This window comes from Mytilus galloprovincialis, chromosome 12 (assembly GCF_965363235.1).
Source record: "Mytilus galloprovincialis chromosome 12, xbMytGall1.hap1.1, whole genome shotgun sequence".
Classification (NCBI taxonomy): Eukaryota; Metazoa; Mollusca; class Bivalvia; order Mytilida; family Mytilidae; genus Mytilus; species Mytilus galloprovincialis.
Genome location: NC_134849.1, coordinates 41,206,888 through 41,229,481, shown reverse-complemented (window position 1 = coordinate 41,229,481; position 22,594 = coordinate 41,206,888). Strand labels below are relative to the sequence as shown.

Sequence of the window (22,594 nt, the reverse complement as noted above, 5' to 3'; positions counted from 1 at the left end):
CGCTTTTTCGAGCCACCAGTTTTAGATCATAACACCCTTATTAATAAATATTTTGGTTCAGCCATTCAATACATTTTGCAATTTTATATTTTTTCACCAGTAGTTCAACTACTTAAATTTTAACATAAATGCATTCAATCTTTACTTGTTATTTCATTACAGATGAAACAAAATAGGCTTCCTTGCTACCCCGTCAAGACCTTTGCAAAATATCAAAATGCATGCTAGGCCACAATTAAAATATTTTGGTTTGCCCAAACCCTACCCAAAGGTTGAGATAGTGGGTAGGTAGGTAGGCATTTTCTTTTTTTTTTTCAAAGAGAGAAATTGAAGTATCGGGTGTTTATTAGTCTTCATGTCTATCTGATTAAAAAAAAACTTCTTCAAATGAGGACAATAAAAGAATTTGAGTAGGCAGCTTTTTTATGGGTAGGTAGCGTTTGGGCAAACAAACCTATTCTTTTTATGGCCCTACTGTGATATATGACCTTGTTAATTTCAACACGATCCTGCAACCGGCAAGTTTACGGTACCTTCTGATGGCATGTATTATTTTAGCTGGACCACACTTACAAAGCCTAATAGGGCTTTTATCACGAGTCTTCAATTACATCATGATAACGGAATTATCATTGGAAATCATGCAAGAGCATATGGTTTTAAGGATCTTCTACCATCTAGCCAAAGTGCAGTTGTTGCTATGAAAAAGATGGATACAGTTTACATAAGGAATTGGGCTGATGGTCAATATATGGCCAATTTCTGGTCAAGCTTCAGTGGTTTTAAGATCTAAGGATCTAATTGGCATGCCGATTTGGACATTGCAGATGTTTTACAGTTTTAAGAATAAACAAGTTATGAACACGTGGTTTAACTATTTAAACTACTCAACAGTTGGGAACCTTATCAAAAATTGTAGATCTTAAACAAGCTGTACAATCATCTATACTATTAAACGAGAAGACCTCATTTTGTGTGTCGCTTCTCTTCCCTCCACGATAAATTAATCATCATGCCTCTGTGTTCTATATGTAGCATGCATAGTCGCATTTGTCATCCATTCTTATGATTATTCAGATTGAGTTATTTTTGGAGAAAAACGAAAAAAAAGGAGTCCGAATATTGATTCCGTCATCAAACTGACTTTTAGTCATAGATAAACTTCCGGTTTGAAACACGAACAAGTACAACCAATCGTATGATAGATAACAAAAATGAAAAAATAAATAAGCCAATCACAGCGTTCTCCATATCATGGTGTTTAGATCGCCAGAACCACAACTATTATACCTCCTTAGAGAGGACAATTGTTTTTCGCGTTTATCTACATGTAAACTACGATAATAATACTTTAATATATAGACTCTTTGTATTCTGTCTGCAGTTTTCTTTGAAATATATTACTATTGAAGGGGTCATACCAGTTGAATATATATTAAAAGAAGTAAAACATGTGGAAACAAGAATGTGTCCATAATACACGGATACCACATCGGCACTATATTTACTAAGTCTCGAGTTGATTGGACTTCAACTTCATCAAAAAAATCCTCGACCAAAAACTTTAACCTGAAGCGGGATAGACGAACGGACGCACAGACTAGAAACCATAATGCCCATAAATGGGTCATAAAAATTTATTGTTGGAAGTGAAAGTAGTGATTTGGCAAAAATGAAAGTAGGGTAGAGATTAGAGGGATGAGGCAGTACCTTTTTCGGGACGTCGGGGTCGTGTGTGTTTAAGCCCGGGATTTGGGGATTGTTCCTTACGGGATCCGGGAATATATTTTTCAATTTCGGGATATGATTTCTTTAAATTCTGCATCTCGGGATTTCAATATTTTTAAGCCCTGGATTTCGGGATCAGGACCCCTCCGACCACCCTCAAATTAGCCTTAGTTGGTCTTAGTCATTTATACAAGATTCATATCCTACCATTGGCATGTTAATAAGACTCTCAAAAGAAAAAGCACTTATGGATTTTCCTAGAAGCATATTGTATTAGACTAATAATGGTCTATATATAAGCAGTTACATTTATTTCATGTTTGAAGCGGTACAAATATTTAATTTAATTAGACTTTTAACAAAAGATGCATTGTAGCAAAGGAGAAGATTAATTGTGGTCTGAGGCACGAAACACGAAAATAATTGAATTTAACAGAAAGGAAACAAATATCGGATTTTGGAAAAAGAGAGAGGGCTTTTGATACCTTTTATGAAATTCTCCATACATAATATCTTTTACAAAAAATAATCCTATAACAGTTCACAAGCTGTATATACCCGCGATTTCGCGGGTGTGTATAGTATTATATTAAACGAAAGATATTGCCTTCCCTTTTATGCATCACAATCCTAACATAGGAATATGAATGTGGATAATGTCTAATCATTCTATACAAACATGAATAAAGGAGACATAAATTCAATGACACTAGTACCTGCTGTTACATGTCCACGACTCCGTTGTGTTTTTGTTAGATGTTAAAATGTATTTGTATTTGTATCAATGTGATGAGTTCGAGCCCTATCAACTGATCTTTTTATAGTTTATTCTTATGTTGTACTGTTACACCACTGTCAGGGTTAGGGGAGGGTTGGCGCCTTCAAACTAATTTAACTCCGCCACATTCAGTATTGGCCTGTCCCAAGTCAGGAACCTACAATTCAGTGTTTGTCGTTTTCTGTTGTTTTTCACATTTATTTTTCGTTCATTATTTTGTACATTAATTAGGCCCTTTAGTTTTCTTCGATTGATTTGTTTTACATTTTTCATTTCGGGGCCTTTTAGAGCTGACTATGCGTGTTTGGCTTTGTTGAAGGTCGTACGGTGACCTATAGATGTTAATGTCTGTGTCATTTCGTCTAATGTGGAGAGTCGTCTATTTGGCAATCATACCACATCTTTTTTTTTAAATTGACAAACCATTCAAGGTCTTCAACTTTAGAGTAGACAAGTTTATTTGTCCACAAGGAGTTCTGATATTAAAAATGTTTTAATCTACCACTAGTTTGGTCGTTTTTAATTGTTCTTCTTACAATGGATTTTGTCTAGTTTCCTTTGGTATTTATTTTATGTATTCCTCTCATTTGTTTGATATTTGGTTCGTGCCATTTTGTCTGGTTAGAAAAAGGCTGAGTGTTCAAATTTATAATAATCAAAACGAATTAAGTTTCAGACTGTTATGAATATACATAGCATAACTTAATTATTGATGAACTTGTGTCACATTTATACATTGCAAACATAAAAACATAATTTTTTATATTACCCGAGACTTTACACTACAATGATTAGTCAAAAAATTAAACTTGAACTGATCAGTTGCCGGTAAAAAGAAATTATCTTGGCAATTCAGATCATCCGAAGACTGTCTCTGTGACTCTTTAAGTTTTGTTTTGTTTTTTTTTTTTTTTTTTATAAAGAAGGCTTCATACAGCAACGACCTTTCATCTGCTGTGGTGTGCACGGGTTATTAATATATTTCTAAATGAAAAAAAAATCAACGCGGAATAAAACTATTAACAAAAGGCTATAAGGATTGAGCATCAATATATAAATAACTAAATGACAAAATGCTCTTAAATATACATGAAAGATAATAAAATACATATTGTTTTCAATTACTTTTGCATTTGAATGTAATTTGCCAAATTATTTTTTGTTTTACATAACAGGATACATGATTTAAGGATATGTGTAAATTATTGATTTAGGTTTGCTATACGTCTGAAAAAAGAATTTTGACTTCTCAACTTCAATCTCAGTCGAACATGCGAAACAAAAAAACGTATTTTGCAATTGAACCAATTTCATGCCTTTTTAATAATAGAATAAGTATTGTTTTAATTGGTATAAATATTGATTTTGTTATCAGGAAATTAAAAGCTTACTAAATATTACTAGTATGTTATATATATGTTAGCGGCAATAAGGGAAATTAGGCATTAAGCTTAAATCCTAGGCAATAAGCTAACGCCTAGGCATTAAGTTATTGCCTGAAATTTTCAGGCATTAAGCTTATTACCTGAAATCTTATGATGATTATTCATCCTATTGCCGAACATAATTTTAGGCAATAAGTAAACTCTGGAATTTATGCATATTTGGTGATTTATTCTTGATTTAAAGTAGTTTCTTTATTATATTTCTAATAATGCATGTATAAATATACATCCATTTGACAGATCTTCAAAAGTAAGTTTATTTAGTAATTTTAAAAGTTAAAACAGAATTAACTCATACTTATTTCATGTTTTTGAGGTATTACAAAAAACAAAATAGGGGGAGATTCTATAGAATAATTATAATATTTATTTGAAAATTTTTACATTTCACTAGTCGAGTTGGTTTGAACTGGTCAAAAGTAGACAAAATTAAGATACGATTTTTTGCTCACACCATTTTCCCTTTTTTTTTAATGGATAAGTAAATTTTCTTTGATAACAGTTCCACAACTTGTGATAACAAAATGATTTGAACACAATTTCTATCAAGTTTTCATATTTTTAAATTATTAATTGATGCGTTTTAATTTAAACAACATATTTTATAAGTATACATATTCATGGATCTACAATCTGTCGATATCTGTAACTTGGCATAGCACAAGGTCATGTTTTTTTTTTCTGGCTGTTTATGACGTTTTTACACTAAATCCATTGGATGTTGGATATGTACGGATTGATAGTTTAGTCTTAGATGCATGATTTTTTCAATTAGTTGTAAGTGGCTTTGAACTATCTGTCAGATACCTGCGGGTACACTCAGATCTGTTCATTGTGTCTTTTTGTGTCGGGATGTATAAGTACCTGGCCACGTTCACTTGTATTGTTGTCCATCTGATGAGTTATATAATAAGCCTTTTTCAACTGATTTTTATAGTTCGTTCTTATTTTGTACTGTTATACCACTGTGCCGGGTAAGGGGGAGGGTTGGGATCCCGCTAACATGTTTAAACCCGCCACATTATTTATGTATGTGCCTGTCCCAAGTCAGGAGCCTGTACTTCAGTGATTGTCGTTTGTTTATGTGTTACATGTTTGTTTTTCGCTCATTTTTTGATATAAACAAGGCCGTTAGTTTTCTTGTTTAAATTGTTTTATATCGTCTTATCGGGGCCTTTTATAGTTGACTATGCGATATGGGCTTTGCTCATTGTTAAAGGCCGTACGGTGACCTATAGTTGTTAATGTCTGTGTCATTTTGGTCTTTTGTGGATAGTTGTCTCATTGGCAATCATACCACATGTTCTTTTTTTTATGCCCCACCTACGATAGTAGAGGGGCATTATGTTTTCTGGTCTGTGCGTCCGTTCGTTCGTTCGTCCGTCCGTCTGTTCGTTCGTTCGTTCGTCCGTTCGTTCGTCCGTCTGTCCCGCTTCAGGTTAAAGTTTTTGGTCAAGGTAGTTTTTGATGAAGTTGAAGTCCAATCAACTTGAAACTTAGTACACATGTTCCTTATGATATGATCTTTCTAATTTTAAAGCCAAATTAAACTTTTGACCCCAATTTCACGGTCCGCTGAACATAGAAAATGAAAGTGCATGTTTCAGGTTAAAGTTTTTGGTCAAGGTAGTTTTTGATGAAGTTGAAGTCCAATCAACTTGAAACTTAGTACACATGTTCCTTATGATATGATCTTTCTAATTTTAAAGCCAAATTAAACTTTTGACCCCAATTTCACGGTCCACTGAACATAGAAAATGAAAGTGCATGTTTCAGGTTAAAGTTTTTGGTCAAGGTAGTTTTTGATGAAGTTGAAGTCCAATCAACTTGAAACTTAGTACAAATGTTCCCTATGATATTATCTTTCTAATTTTAATGCCTAATTATATTTTTTATCCAATTTCACGGTCCATTGAACATGGAAAATGATAGTGGGAGTGGGGCATCCGTGTACTTTGGACACATTCTTGTTTATATATATATTAAAACAAATTGAAAATGGGAATGGGAATATGTCAAACAGACAGTAATCTGACCAAAAAGAAAATATCAGCCGAAGGTCACAATGGGTCTGAAAAACAGCGAGTAAATACTACACCCAAAAGCGGGTTTCAGTAAGTCCTTTTAATATAAATGTGTACTAGTTCAGTGAAAATTGACGTCATGCTAAATTCTTATCATATAAATGAACTAAACTTAAAAAAAAAAAAACCAAACACAACACTTACAAAGGCCAGAGGCTCCAGATTTGGGACAGACGCCAAAATGCGGCGGGGTTGAACATTTTTTTGTGAAATATCAATCCTCGGTCCCCCTATACATCTAACCAATGTATATGAATTTAAAGTGAAAAACAGCAGTATGTGAGACTTGTTTATTTATACAATGTGATTTGATGTAGTGACCGATATTTAACATGTCATAATCCAGGAGTACAATGATACATCTATGCCGAGTATTCTGTTGAAAAGAAAGGCCGTATTTCAAGTACCGGTATTCTGTAAATAAAAGAGAATAAGCATAAAGTAAATATAAAAAAATACTTCAAAATATTTCTGAATGACAACTTATATATTTGACCGATTGGTTAGTGACTGCTTGTCTATCAGTTAATATCAAATGTTTTAAGTAAGCTTAAGGATGAACCAATGTGTGTCTTAACAATATCTCCCGCTCCATACAAGATCGATACGCTTCATCGGTTGGACTTGTAAAAGTGTCAGCCTATCGGGTAACAAACCGGAAGAATACCTGTCAACTTAATATGCCAAGCATACATTGAAAAGCAGAGAATACAAGTATAAATGTTGAATTCCTATCCTCACAACAACCGAACAGAAAGGGATACAAATGATGGAAGTAACTAAAGAAATACAAGATCACGTTGTTACTTAAATGTAATAAACAATTCATCGACAGTTACCCACATATAACCTTATCGCAACTATATGATGATGATGATCATAAAATTATGACTATCAGTTTATGTCCAGTTGCAAAACTCACAAACAAGAGCATGGCGATATGATAAAAATATGAACTCTGCTGTGTTCACAAAAGACACGATAAGTGCTGGTTTACAAAGTAACGGTCCATTTCCGAGACGTTTTCTTAAAACGAGAAACATAATAGTTCAATATGATAAAAACATGATTTTTTAAAAAGTCAACATTTTCCACCTGTGTGTGAATAAAACCTTATTTGATAAAATAAATTGTTGGAATATAAAGTTTCAGTATCTTACCTTCAAGCTAAGAGTTTTGTTTATCCGTTGTTATTTCCGGTGGCGTTGGTGATGTCAAGAAGAAGGAGGAAACCAAATACTGTAAAGAAAAAGCAGAATATCTGAATGATCTGAATGGAGTGCACGGCATTTTTTATTAAAGGTGGTACCCAACATCTTTCCTTGAATTAATTTGGCTCTTTCAATTGTCATAAAATTTTGACAAAGTATTTTCTTTGACCGTTTGACAAAAATATAATAAAAAAATTAAAAGGATTAGAACTAACCATTTTATCAGAAAAATTACACTTGTTATATAGCAGTTTGTTAAACACTAATTTTAATCATTGGGAAGCTGAATATTTCCTTTACATTACAACGTAATTAAAACGTTTAGCTGATTTCACAGAGTTATCTCCCTTTAGTGTTAGGTGACCACCTTAATGTTATGTTTTATGTTATAATGTTGTTTATGTTGTAAAACTTTCGTTTGATCATATTAAAAAGAATTTGATTAAAATTGTATTGTCTTAAACATAATACACAAAGATCCAGTCCAAATGAAAATAAATGTGTGGTTCCAGTTACTCTATCTTTCCTACTTTTAATCTAAACTTTTATAGCCTACTCTAAAAAAAATTTTGTTATTTTTCATTAAGCACTATTAAACTCGATGTAAAAAAACCTCCTACCTATATATAGCTACCTACCCTTACTTTTTTTAGATGTAACTCGAACCACACATACTATTTTGCCTCATTAGCACTCATATCACACATTCTAATTTCTATATAACAAGTTTATGCCAAAAAAAAAAAAAATTAAATAAAAACAATCACAAACACAATATAGTAAAGAAATAACAATTCTATTAGAAATGAGCACATGGAAGCCTTGAAAAAATGTAAGACTGCTGCCCCTAGTTCTAAAATATACCTGTTTTACAAAAGGGCAATATTTTTAACATTTTCCTCAATAGAGGGGTTTATCATTTGTTTTACATTTTTTATTTTTATTTAGGAATGACATAAAATTATGAAAATATTCAAACTAAAAATACACCCGAATGTGAAAACATGCATAGATTGTTGTATTCATCTTAAGCAAAATGTCTCGAAAGCGTCAATAATTTGATGAACCAAAACAGTCTTATTCTAAAATACATTTCTCATCAGCAGTTCTCGTTAGGATAAATGTAGAAAATCGAAATGCATTTAAAGTTGAAAAGCATCGTTTACAATGATACCTTCATTGGCGAGGCTGTTTGAAAACTACGTTTCCGCGAAGAAATGGCTAGATTTGTCTTTTTTAATGAAAATGATATTAAAAAATAAATCTTACGGTAGTTGAGGAGTTTTGCACTTTGTAATTGAGCAGTTGCTTGGTTTCCGTAATTATAAAGTCTGTTCTGTGCAGTGTATGCTCCTAGCTGTTGGTGATAGTACTGGTTATAACCTGCTCCTGCTCCTGCTCCTCCCCACTGGGCACTGACAGTTACCAAGGCAACCAAACATGGCAAAACAATCAACAGTACAGACTTATTCATCTTGAAAAAAATGACAATCCTTTGCTGAAAAGATATATTAAATGTCTTTATGATATACACAGAGAACGTTGCTGAGGAATGATAGAGACTTGTAATTAATAGGTTAATATGTTGAAAAGAAAATTATTGACATCGATCATTTGTCTCAACTCGACCGAGAGTAGCGGATTCTACCGAGGATTACCGAATGTGACATCAATGTTACTTATCTGTTTTGTGTCTAGTTTTTGCAGGCTCATCAAAAGAATTAAAATGAAAATGATGAATATGATATCCGATGTGATTTGCTACGTTTACTTTTTATGAACAACTAGAACAGTTATGTTTTTAAAACCTTAGATTTATTAAAGTGTTTTAATACATGTATCCTACCTGATCGGACAGAGAAGTGTGCGAATATCACGTACATACGGGTACTTATACCATTGTACCGCCGCCATGTCTTAAGAACTTCCGTGTCGTCTGTCACCCATGTTACAACAATTCGTCTGCAAAACGTATAACATTACATTACACCGTCTACCATTTTATAAAACCGTCTGCTATTTAGTTGATGAACTTCCGTTTTCGTTGAAATACTTTTAAATATCGCGGCATGTTAAAGACATTTTTTATTTTATTTATTACACTTTTTTTCACTTTTAAATTTATTGTATAGAGTAATAAAACAAAAAAGTAACTTTTTTTCTCTTTAAAACATGAAATATTGTTTTGTGATTACTTGCTTTATGTAAAGTTTAAGAAGTTTATTTCAATATCAATAATTTTATTTAACAGCAAAATGACAATTCTGGCGAAACGTAACGATTTTGATGATACAATAGGTCATGATCACTGACTTTACCTTGATACAGATAATTGTAAATCCTGATTATATATCACGATTTCTTGTTGTTAAGGTAGCACAATACGAAGATTTGTTCACTCCCAATCAGACAACTTTAAACTGATGTAATTCATTTAATCCATCTTTATATTTGATAAATGAGGTATGTGGCACCGTTAAAGTCCATAATTCCTCTAAAGTCCACAACACCGCTAAAGTCCACAACAAATGTCCGCTTAAGTCCACAACGCCGCTAAAGTCCACAAACTTTCCGCTAAAGTCCACAAAATTACATCCGCTAAAGTCCACAAGAAAACGCCGTTAAAGTCCACAATAACAAGTTCCGCTAAAGTCCACAAAAAAGCACCGTTAAAGTCCACACCAATTTTTTTATTGTTAAAAACATATTATTCGTTATTTTTATCCCGTTAGTACAATACAAAGCATTGGCCTTTCTTTTCGGTAGTATATTTTTTTATCAGTTTGATACATGAAAAAAGTACAGTATCGGTATATGATTTTGTTCTATCAATTTTGATCTTGATGGCCAATTTGGACATCATTTCTAAAAAGTTTGTAAATTCGTTATTTATTATTACTGCATTCAACAAGTAATGTTTTTCTCTTATTCTTTGCATATAATCACTTTTTGACATAATTAATGTACAAAGCAAATGTGCCTCCTAATCTATAACATTTGAACGGCATGCAACAATCTTGATTATATCATTAAACAAAAAAATACTAAGTTTATGAATTCCCAAAGGTCTCCTGTCGCTAAACTTTTAACCAACGTTTAACGTTATTAATTTCTGTTATGATTTTCAGAACGGAAAAATGAATCCAGTATGATAAATTCCAAATAAAAAAGAAAATATTCTATGCTTTAAGTTATATTTTTATCGATTAGTATCAGATATCGATGCGTTGAATGGGTTTCTACCAAAATGTCACAACAAAACCTGATTTGATCGATATAGGAAGATGTGGTATGAGTCACAGTGCCAATAAGACAACTCTCTATCCAAGTTAAAATTTATAAAAGACCATTATAGGTCAAGGTACGGCCTTCAACACGGAACCTTGGCTCACACGGAACAGCCAGCTATAAAAGTCCCCAACAATTACAAGTGTAAAACCATTCAAAAGGAAAAACCAATGCCCATAAATGGGGCTTAAGAAAATATACATACACTTGTTGTTTATCTTGGTAAAGTGTTTTAATCACACGCAGGTAGGTTAATGCTGTTCGAGAGTAAATCGGCTATTTATTGATATAAAAATCAATGAAATTTGAAATTATTTAGAATTTTTGTCTAGATACTTTCATACCCAGAACTTATTTTAATCATCCCTGATATTATCCAAAGTTTTAATTTCTGGTGTCTCAGAACCCCCACCTGGTTGCCATGGTAACGGGCACCATTCAAAGATGGCGTTTGAACGTCAAACTTCAAGAGCCTGGCGCACCCCATAGAACTTGACAAATGAATAAAAATAAAGTTGTATTTGGTTGACAAATATGTTATCTTTCCCGTAACAGCTGTTTAATTCTTTAAATGTGCCCTTTTATAATAGAAAATAACAGAAGTGACATACAATCCAACCGTGGCCACACCAAAAGTCAACTATTTTGCCAATTTTAGAAATGTTGTAATCATTTTAAAAACAAGAAACAGCAATCTTCGTATTCATGAGCTTTCAAAGAATAAATATGTCAAGTTTCAAAGAGATCAATAAATGTTAACGGGGTGTGCCAATGCGATCTTTATAGATGAATGATATTCAAGTCCTTACTCGGCGACATTTAAACACTGAATTGATTCAGATGGATTATTCCCCTTTTCGGTGTGAAAATGCCGGGAAAGAAATAATCGACATTTTGATAGTTTCTGACTAGAGATTAACACATTAAAGATGTAAAATAATGTTGTTTTTTTCACTTTTTCATACTTGAGTTGTTCATGAATCTTTAAAGAATCACCATGCATACGAAGAGAAAAAAAGGGGGATACTCTGACGTTATGCTTTGTACGGGTTTTCGTAACCAAATGATTTCTAACCGCACATACACATATGTGTGTCATATGTGCCGATTGTAAAATAATTAAATTTGAATATCATGGGGTCTTTACGACTTTTAGATTACCAAGGTTTAGCATAGTGAAATAACGTGATGACGAACGGCAAAACAGTATTTCTAAAACAAAATGATTCTCCTGAAAGGGAAAACACTTTAACAGCACTAGTGCATAGTAGTATGAAGCCCCTTCTATCAAACTCATGTTTTATGAGAAATATGTATCTGCTCAGCCCTCTTAATGTTTTTTTCAATGTTTTTTTTTAATTTAAAAATATTTTTAATTAATTCACTGAATTATAAGGATCAGTTACTGTCACATCACATGTGTGAATGGGTCTTTTTTAAAACTTTATCAGCTATAAGCAATAATTTCTAGAGCTATGTGTGTTAATTTTTTGAACATGCATCATTCATTCATTGCAGTTTTTCCAGTATTCAATAGTAAATTATTATAGAAAAAAACATTAAAAAAGAAATTTCCTTGAGATAAAACTATTTGTTTATTCAATAAAGTTGTATGCATGTGAAAGCCTTGAGTTCAGTATGAGTATTGTAAAATTACTCACAAGATTAATTTCTATAAACTCACAAAACGCTAAATCTGTTCTACAGTATTAAACCAATAAAATTGTATTGAAAAGAACAGAAACATTCTTTGATATTATATAATTCGTAAAAGTTTCAGCTTAAAACTTCATACTAGTCTTCCATTTAGCCTTTTCAAAATACTAAAAAAAGTATCTTTAAAAGAGAATAAAGAAACGAAATTAACTCTGAAAGCGATACCGTGAACTTTGATGTGACGTACATTTTATCAATCAATATGACTATAGGATAGTTCAAAAATTGTTGGTGTTCGGGCTCAATGCAAGATGAACGTTCCTATCGCCTTTATTCTATAGCCACATCCTGTCTTTATCCTATATCCACACCCTCCAATGCTCATAGACACTTATTTTTATTAGTTCTGGATTTCTCAACACACAAATACGTCGGCAAGTTTTTTTTTATTTGGTCATATACTTTTCTTCGGTTAGTTTTGTTTTTCATTTTTGGTGTAAATCAAATTTTTGGATAAGATATAAACTTTGTGTTATATCATCAGAAATTGAGAATTAACGCTTCAAAATAGAAAATTACCAAATAAACAAATAAACCTACGAGAGGTCTGCTTCTATTGGTACTAATTTTGATTAAAATCTTACATGAAATAGTTCCTAAATATTTGTTATGAAAAATACCCGTAGATTTCATGATATATATAACAACTAATTATAGGTGACAAATACTTCTAACCATTTTACTTTACTGGCTTATCGTTTTTTGAAGTACAACGTTCCTAAATGTTCTAAAAACTTATCTTCCAAAATATACATGTATGTACTTCCATAACTTCAATTGCAATTTGAGCATTTGAAATTAATTTCTTACTAAAAAAATGTAGTGTCACTTTTTAGCTCACCTGGCCCAAAGGGCCAAGTGAGCTTTTCTCATCACTTTGCGTTCGGCGTCGTCGTCGTCATCGTTAACTTTTACAAAAATCTTCTCCTCTGAAATTACTTAAACAAAGTGTAACTAAACTTATCCACAATCATCATAAGAGTATATAGTTTAAAAAATGTGTCCGATGACCCTGCCCGCGAACGAAGATGGCAGACATGGCTTAAAATAGTACATAGGGTAAAATCAGTTTTTGGTTTATATCTCTGAAACTGAAGCATTAAGAGCAAATCTGACGGTGGCAAAAATGTTCATCAGATTTAGATATATCTGCCCTGAAATTTTCAGACAACCAGTTGTTGGGTTGCTGCCCCTGAGTTCTTTGCTATTATCTTAGATATTATTATAGTATCTAATGATATCTTATACTATAAATTGTGATTTAAACCTTATTTTACATGATTTCCAAAGGATCAGTAAATACAGGTGAGCGACACAGGCTCTTTAGAGACTCTAGTTTATTTGGTTAAAGTTTTTATTTCATTTTCTGACTCTTGATAAAATGCACATGTATGGTCGACCTCATACTAAACCATACGAGTATACTCATACGGTACGAGTATACGTTCAGGTATATTTATATGGTCCACATTGTACGCGTAAGGGTTCAAATCAGATATACTCATTGTCTGGAACATACATGTATATATACATGTAGCATTGTTGAAAAAAAAACTTATACTTGTACTCATCATGGATAATACACAATACAGAACCACATCCGCGTATAATTTATTCAATTCATCTTTCATTCTGAAACAAATTCATTTTCCTTTTTGAAAACAAAACAAACAGTTGTTTATAATGTCTGTGTCATTTTGGTCTCTTGTGGACAGTTGTCTCATTGGCAATCATACCATATCTTCTTTTTTATATGCAAACCAAAGAGTGAGGGAAATCTGCTGAGCACCACAAAATGCATGAATGTGTTGTATTCTTTATCATTATTTTGATTTCAAAAAAGAACATGATGGATCCAAGTCTATTTTTGAGATTTACGGACCGTTTTGGCTGCTGTGGAAGCTAACATACACTGAATGGAAATCTTACTTATGTTTTATAGATATTGCAAAGGAAATTTAAATATCAAATATAGGCTCCAAATTATGTCTCCAGCATATACATAAAGAGAACGCTATGTTGGAGTTTCTTGTGGATGAACAAATATTTACTAAAGAATAAAAAGAGTATAATAGTTAGATAACTTTTCAGAAATGTTGTCTGTTTGATTGATAGAAAATCGCATAAAAATCGATAAAGCAAATACTATAATTTTTTCATTCATCAAAAATATAATTTATGCTGACAAGAAATACTTTCTAAGAACAAAAGTCCGTGCCTTTAATTAGATCTATAATATCGGGTGTAAAAAACAGAAAATTGTCTTTTGATAATGAAAAAAAAATGTTTGGACTTTAACGGTGCTTTTTTGTGGACTTTAGCGGAACTTGTTGTTGTGGACTTTAACGGTGATTTCTTGTGGACTTTAGCGGAGGTCATTTTGTGGACATTAGCGGAAAATTTGTGGACTTTAGCGACGTTGTGGACTTTAGCGGAAATTTGTTGTGGACTTTAGCGGTGTTGTGGACTTTAGAGGAATTGTGGACTTTAACGGTGCCACAGAGGTACCAAAAGAAAGAATAAAGATTAATCTTTCAAATTGTGATAATTTCATTATGACATAATTATTACATAATCAATTATTATGTAATTAGTTGCTATATTGTGATGTCCACACTTGAATGAATTTAGCTTCTTTGTTCTTCATAGCATCCCGAAATATTTGTTCTTTCTTCTGGTACCTCATTTATAAAATTTAAAGAAGGATGAGTGGAATAACATCAGTTTAAAGATGTCTGATTTGGGATGAAAAATCTTTGTATTGTGCTACCTTACCTTATGATGATAAGCTACATTTGAAAATATAGTTGTAATATAAATCCCAAATTATAAAAAAAAATGTTAGTTTTCTGTTCCAAACTTTTGTCTTTGTGGGAAAAAAAAATTGTCCGTCTGAGGAATCAAAATTTGCTAAATTTTTATACACAAGAGTTACTCCCAAAAAGAAATAATGATCGCTCTATACAGGATTTGAATTAGGTAGATACAGACGCATTTTTAAACTTCACCCCTGAACTTGTATGTCATATTGGAGTCTTCATTAAGTAACCGTAAGAAGTGAAGGGATCAGATCCATGTCAGACAAGTTAAACTTTATGATTATTTTTTTACATAAATTTGTAAACCAACCTCTTCCGGAAATATGTTCTATTGTATTTAATTGTATCACTGTTTGTTTGTATCGCTAGATCCTTATTGGTGTAATTTTTATGCCCCACCTACGATAGTAGAGGGGCATTATGTTTTCTGGTCTGTGGCTCCGTTCGTTCGTCCGTTCGTCCGTTTGTGCCTTAAAGTTTTTGGTCAAGATAGTTTTTGTTGAAGCTGAAGTCCAATCAACTTGAAACCTAGTACACTTGTTGCTTATGATATGATCTTTCTAATTTTAAAGCCAAATTAGACTTTTGACCCCAATTTCACGGTCCACTGAACATAGAAAATGAACGTGGGAGTTTCAGGTTAAAGTTTTTGGTCAAGGTAGTTTTTGTTGAAGCTGAAGTCCAATCAACTTGAAACTTAGTACACTTGTTGCTTATGATATGATCTATATTTTTAAAACCAAATTAAAATTTTGACCCCAATTTCACGGTCCACTGAACATAGAAAATGAAAGTTGGAGTTTCAGGTTAAAGTTTTTGGTCAAGGTAGTTTTTGATGAAATTGAAAGTCCAATCAACTTGAAACTTAGTACATATGTTCTCTACTATAGATTTTTACCCAATTTCCCGGTCTATGGAACATGGATAGTGCGAGTGGGGCATCCGTGTACTTTGGACACATTCTTGGGTTTTTTTGGTTTTTTTTTTGCAATAAAGATTTATGTAACACATGTATTCTTATTTTCCATCGGTTGTGTGTAAACAAAATGTATTACGGATCTGCTAGTTGTTTCTATTACCCATTTCTCTCTTTTGAGCTCAACCGCAGTTGAACTATGATATACTATAATTTTATGTGCGATGTCGCAAGCTTATGCCCAATATCAAATAATTTTTTATCAACCAAACATGTGTTATTGTGCACACCTTTCTAAAACACAAGACAGGCTAGAAACTTGAACTTTAAAGTAAATGCACACGTTGCAATTGGATGTTAAGAAAACAATTGACAGTCAGTCATAGAGATACAGACCGGTGAACATCACAGAATTAGAGCTGACTATGCGGCATGGGCTTTGTTCATTGTTGAAGGCCATACGGTACCTTATAGTTGGTTTCTGTGTTGTTTGGTCTCTTGTGAAGAGATGTCTCATTGGCAATCATACCACATGTTCTTATTTATATGTATATTCTCATGAAAGGGCGGGAGATTTAGACTGCAACTGTCCGGTCATGTTGGAGAAGGACAATATATTGTGCATGTAACGGGACAACTAAGTACCATCCAAGTAGTTGTCCAAAGTATACTTTAATATTCAGATAGTCGCATCAGATTTAAAGTCCCAAAGAGAACGGACGCTACAGCGTATTTATACATCCATATAATTCAAACGTTAACCTTTCATTGTAGTATCAAATGGTTTTGCCTATACACAGAACTACGATATAGAATTGGTAATACATTCACGTATGATTGTATAGGCGTCTTAAAATCATCACTTGTGACCGAAATGGAATGTAAGCATGTTGTGAAAGTCTTTACGAAGAATTCGGTCCGATTTTGAAAGGCGGTCGTTAATAATAAAATATTTGATAAGGACGTGATGACAAGGTCACCTAAATCAAGGTCAAATAAGATAGTATTTATTCTACTGTAAGTCAGTACTAACAGTGAAAATATTGATATTGACGTTTTTAGATATGTATTATTATTTGATCATAATTCTAGGTATTGTGAAATGCGATGCAGGTAAATATAATATAACAAGTATAAGTTCCTATGATTTAAATTCCAAATGGAATAAATATTCTAGAAGATTATTCCCACTGGAAAAAAATGTTACAGATATTGTTCCTAGCGATCATTTTTTATTCATCATTTGCGTTACTGTAGATTCACTATTTTCCATTTGATACCAATTTTCGTTGAATTCGTAGTTGAAGGAAAACCACGAATGACAGATTTTCCTGAGGAATACATTCAGACTGTTGTAAAACCACGAAATCAAAAACCTACGAAAATTGGTTTCCACAAACATGAATTAATCGATAGTATTTTAAACAAAATTTCCAGATAACTTTTCTTACGAGAAAAACGTAACGTTAAAAAGTTTGCTTGTATTTTAAATATGATTTTTTATTAACATGATGCATAATAATTTTTTAAGGACGTTTTTTAAGCAGTTTTGACCATCAGGACAACTTTTCCATGGTTGCTATTATGATTTCCTCGATGTGAGCATCTTATTTTTTTTATGAACGTGCAATTGTTATAAGACAAGATACAATAATCAATTTTTTTTCTAAACTCTTTCTACCGAAAATATTGTAAATTATAATATACGAAAATATACTTTTACTTGCAAATATTTAGTACAGCGTGATATTTCACATCTAGCTTTTTCATATCATAGGTGCGACAAGGTGAACCTATCTCTTCGACGTTTTTTTACGCAATTATGATTTGTTTGAGATGTATTGAATGGCTGTATCACAGATGGCATCGGATTTGTTACAATTTGACTGTTTCAGAATCTAAAGGATCATACTAGGGTAGTTTTCATTGGTCGTGCTTCAAAATGAAAAATAAACCGTCATGTCATTGGTTGAATTTCAATTGTTTATGACGTTTGTAACTAATCAGAACGCTTTGTTAGACAACTTTGAAAATATTTCCCAGAATCCATTAGATTCTGAAACGACGAATTGCCGTTTCCTGTCCCGTTTTCATAGATTGTGATATCACGAAATAAGATTAATCAACGATTTGCATTTGCCATGAACAAAACGAAATATTCCACAATAGCAGTAAAAATTACTTACACTTTCGGTGCACCTCCTGTTGTTTTGCTTTGGTTCATAATGCTCCGTTTTAAGTTTACTACTAGTACAAGGCATGTAGTGTGTTTTTGACTTTTATTGTCTTTCTGTAACTTTGGCTTTTCTCTTTTTTTCAGTAATGTTTTTAAATGAGAAAGTATTTTTTGGGTCACTATTTATTCAAGTATGGTCTTTTTTCAGCTTTTTCTCAAGGTCAAGTCGTAGCAACAGTGACCTCACATCATATAGATGAGGCTTCTGGGATAGCTGCCAGTAGAACACATCCAGGAGTTTTATATACTCATAATGACCACGGAGATGGACCTAATATTTACGTCATAGACAGCGTGACTGGGCACCGAATATCCACGATTACGGTAAATGGCGCCCACAATTCTGACTGGGAAGATATTGCATATGGTCCATGTGATGCCGGATACTGTTTATACGTTGGTAATATCTCAAATTCCGTTTGTCAGTTAAGACATTAGTTATGAATTGAAAGTGAACTTCTCTTTTTCTCTCGATTACTTAAAAATGGTATGCATGCCTTGATTCTATATAATGATTCTGTGGATTTGACGGCAACTTTTAGCCAATGAAAAAAATTGTTACATACAAATTGCATTAGAATGATAGATTTACATATTAAAATAAAAAGCAAAAACAAAAACAAAAACAAAAAGAAGTCAAGGTATTTTCTGCAAGTAATGAAATACTGAAAAAGATTGATACGTTATTTGCGTATTTTTTTTATGTTTTTCCTAAAAAAAATATTCTGATCATCATTTTGATGAAAACAAATATTGTGATCAAACAGATGACAAAAAAAACCCTGAGTATTTATTTACAGTTTAAAGGTTAACCAAATGAATAATTAATTAATCATTAATTATAATAATTATTTTATGAAACAGGTGATACGGGTGATTCTGGCGCCAAGAACATAATTTATATGATTCGGGAACCAGCTTCTGTACAAAGCGACCAGCATGTGGACGTCTACAAACAATTACATTTCTCGTAAGTATCTGTTGTCCATAGTGTGTACATTTCTCGTAAGTACAGGTATCTCGCATGAATTCATAGATGTCCTTCATACTGTTCCCCGGAAAAGTTCGTCAACTAACCGCGCCTTAATTTTATGCGCCATTTTCTACATAGAGGTGCCAGCTTCTATTAGGGTATAAATGGTTTGTTCATATTTTTAGACAATTTTTCACTTTTTATTTATTTTTCCATTATTTATTCTCTATTATTTATTAGAAGATAAAAACACCCAATTATTCTCTTTTCTTTAATTTCTGACCTATTTTCTTTATATTTTGTTCCATTTTCAGAAGCATTTGCCCTTACTCGACTTTTATTTAAACCCCGTCCTGCTTCTCCTATATCCCTTCACCATTTCATTAAGCGTGGTGCAAGACAAAATAGAAATACATTTTATTTTGTTTTAACGTTTACTTATAATATTTCCCCTGAAGACTACAGTACTGTCGGATAATTTTATTAATAGAATAAAATTTGTCGAATATTTCGAGCAATACAGTCGCTTAAATTGAGAGGAAGTGATGATATCTTTAAAGTCACGAATGACTTTCACTTAAACCATGCAAAGTGTTTGATTGATATATCAACGAACTAAAGAAATCCCGTATTTTAAAAAAACATGTTTGCGTCCTGAATTTGCATATTATTTTGCCGCTGGACGTTAAGTAGCCATACATCCTCATCATTGTATCTATTTATATGATGGCTAATAAATTATTATAGGCACACGATATTTATAGATTATCGCTATTTTGTGCATTTTTCCTTTGATCTTTTTTTGTGATAATTTTCATATCATGCTTCTCGCTTGAGATGGAAAAATTATCGCTAGAAACTAAGGAGGCCACGTGGCGTTGCTTAACGAAATTGACATGAAATTGTCGTCATAGGAAAAATAGCGATAAACAGATTATCATTGGTCATCTCAACTCGATTGCTTTTCTCACTTTCGCTGTACCAGCTCAAGCGAGAATATTAATCTCGTTGAGATGATCAACGATGATCTATAATTATCGGTGATCATCTCAACGAGATTGATTTTCTCGCTTGAGCCGGGACGGCGAAAGCGAGAAAGGCAATCGAGTTGAGATGAACAATGATAATCTTTTTATCGCTATTTTACCTATGAAGACGTTGTCAATTTCATGTTAATTTCATGTCAATTTCGTTAGCAACGCCACGTGCATGCTTAGTTTCTAGCGATAATTTTCCATCTCAAGCGAGTAGCATGATATGAAAATTATCATAAAAAAAGATCAAAGGAAAAATGCACAAAATAGCGATAATTAACCATATCTATATTTTTGATAGATATTATTTAGGGAGCAACCAGGGGGGATACATGACAGTGGCGAAATGAAACAATAATTCCAAGATCACTTCGAATTAAAGAGATTCTGAAACTTACATACGGTACAAAGGTCCATTTTGAAAATCGGCAAATTTAACAAGATCCACTTGCGCATGTTTAATTTTCTCTGTGTTTTAATAAATCCACTTTGTTTTGTAAATCTATTTCTTTCTGTTGTCCTATAAAGGAAAGAATTATAAAAAAAAATGAATGAATGGATAGATAGATACATGTAGTTGAGATTAAATGCAGACGTTATAGGCGAATTTGATTTTTTTACAACTGATAATTGCTCCTTTAAAAATTCACTAATCACAATTATCGAAGTTAGTGATATTTAAGACATGGAATATTTGTATTCAACATGTGAAGAAAAACAACTTCAAAAATGACGGCAGCCAGAACAAATAAACAATTTGTGAATAATATTTTTTCGTGATATATTTCTATAACTAAGTAATTATATATATATATATATATATATATATATATATATATTCTTTTAGTTTTTTAAAAGTGTCAAATTAGCTCATGAAAAAAATTACGGCAATCCAGTTTTTTTTCTACATTAAAATACATATACATGATATTTGTTTGTTTCTTTTTTTTAAGGTGGTCAGAAAGTGACTGCGAAACCTTGTTGGTTGACCCACGAGGTGAAGTCTACATAATTTCAAAAGTTAAAAACCTGGCTGCTAAAGCGGCCCACGTCCCTTCAAGTGCTTGGAATAGTGGAACAACAGTCGCCTTGACAAACGTTGTTTCTCTGTCCTTCCATACAGCGAATAATGACCCCACAGGCGGCGACATTTCCCCCAACGGTCAAGAATTGTTATTAATTTCTCATCACAAAATGTTCTATTGGAACATTCCGAACGGTGATGTGCTTACCGCACTGCAATCCGATCCTATAGAAGTACCATACATTGACGAACCTCAAGGAGAGGCTGTATGCTGGGATGCTAAAGGTCAAGGTTATTTCACCCTTAGTGAGGGGAAAAATCAACCTTTATATTATTATGGTAGATCCTAATTATTGCATATATATGATAGTTATATATGAAATGTTGGGCACAGTGAACAAATGGCATCTGTATATAACTGTACTTTTCATCAAATAAATTTCACATGAATTAGATGTGTTTATTTGCTAGATTTATTGCAGGCAATCGTTTCCGCACTTATTGTTAAGCTCACCTGGACCGCAGGACCTGTGGGAGCATTTGACGTTCGTTGTCGTCCGTTTACCTTTACAAGGATATTTTATGAAACAATTTAGTCAAATTAAACTTAACTTGAAGTAAAATCACAAAAATACTGATTCCAAGGAAAATTCAAAACGGAAAGTCCTTAATCAAATCGCAAAATCAAATTATAAATCACATCAAACGAATAGACAACAATTATATTTTTCGGTCTGTGTGTCTGTTCGTTCATCCATTTGTCGTCTGTGTGTCTGTTCGTTCATCCATTTGTCGTCTGTGTGTCTGTTCGTTCATCCATTTGTCGTCTGTGTGTCTGTTCGTTCATCCATTTGTCGTCTGTGTGTCTGTTCGTTCATCCATTTGTCGTCTGTCTGTCAGTTCGCCCCTTATTAGAGTTATTGCTTTTTACTGACGATTTTATCATTATTTTGTTTGGCGTTTTTATGCCCATTTTAGAGTCATTATGTTTTTTTGGTCTGTGTGTCCGTTCGTTCATCCATTCGTCCGTCTGTCTGTCCCGCTTCAGGTTTAAGTGTTTGGTCAAGGTAGTTTTTGATGTACTTAGTACCCGTGTTCCCTATGATATGATCTTTCTAATTTTAATGCCAAATCAGAGTTTTGATCCCAATGTCACGGTATACTGAACATATAAGTTAAATTTTGCTAACATCGATTGTAGGTCATTTCTTGTATTTGACATTGTAAATTATTACATGTATACTGTTTTGTCTATTTTTAGCTCACCTGGCCCGAAGGTCGAAGTGAACTTTTCTCGTCACTTAATTGGCATCCGTCGTCGTCGTTAACTTTTACAAAAATC

General features: G+C 32.7%; 1 protein-coding gene and 1 long non-coding RNA gene across 2 annotated transcripts; one reads left to right on the top strand and one right to left on the bottom strand.

The window, feature by feature from the left end:
- Positions 1–6,310: 6,310 nt before the first annotated feature.
- LOC143053602 (uncharacterized) lies at positions 6,311–8,775 on the bottom strand. The gene is made up of 3 exons (XR_012971432.1): positions 8,516–8,775; positions 7,196–7,274; positions 6,311–6,449 (listed from the first exon to the last, which is right to left on the bottom strand). It is a non-coding gene; the product is annotated as an uncharacterized LOC143053602 (long non-coding RNA).
- An 8,221-nt stretch (positions 8,776–16,996) lies between these two features.
- LOC143053600 (uncharacterized) lies at positions 16,997–21,691 on the top strand. Its single transcript, XM_076226393.1, has 4 exons — positions 16,997–17,098; positions 18,370–18,621; positions 19,086–19,191; positions 21,182–21,691. The coding sequence occupies exons 1-4, from the start codon at positions 17,050–17,052 to the stop codon at positions 21,600–21,602; spliced, it is 828 nt and encodes a 275-aa protein (XP_076082508.1). The 5' UTR covers positions 16,997–17,049; the 3' UTR covers positions 21,603–21,691.
- The last annotated feature ends 903 nt before the right edge of the window (positions 21,692–22,594 follow it).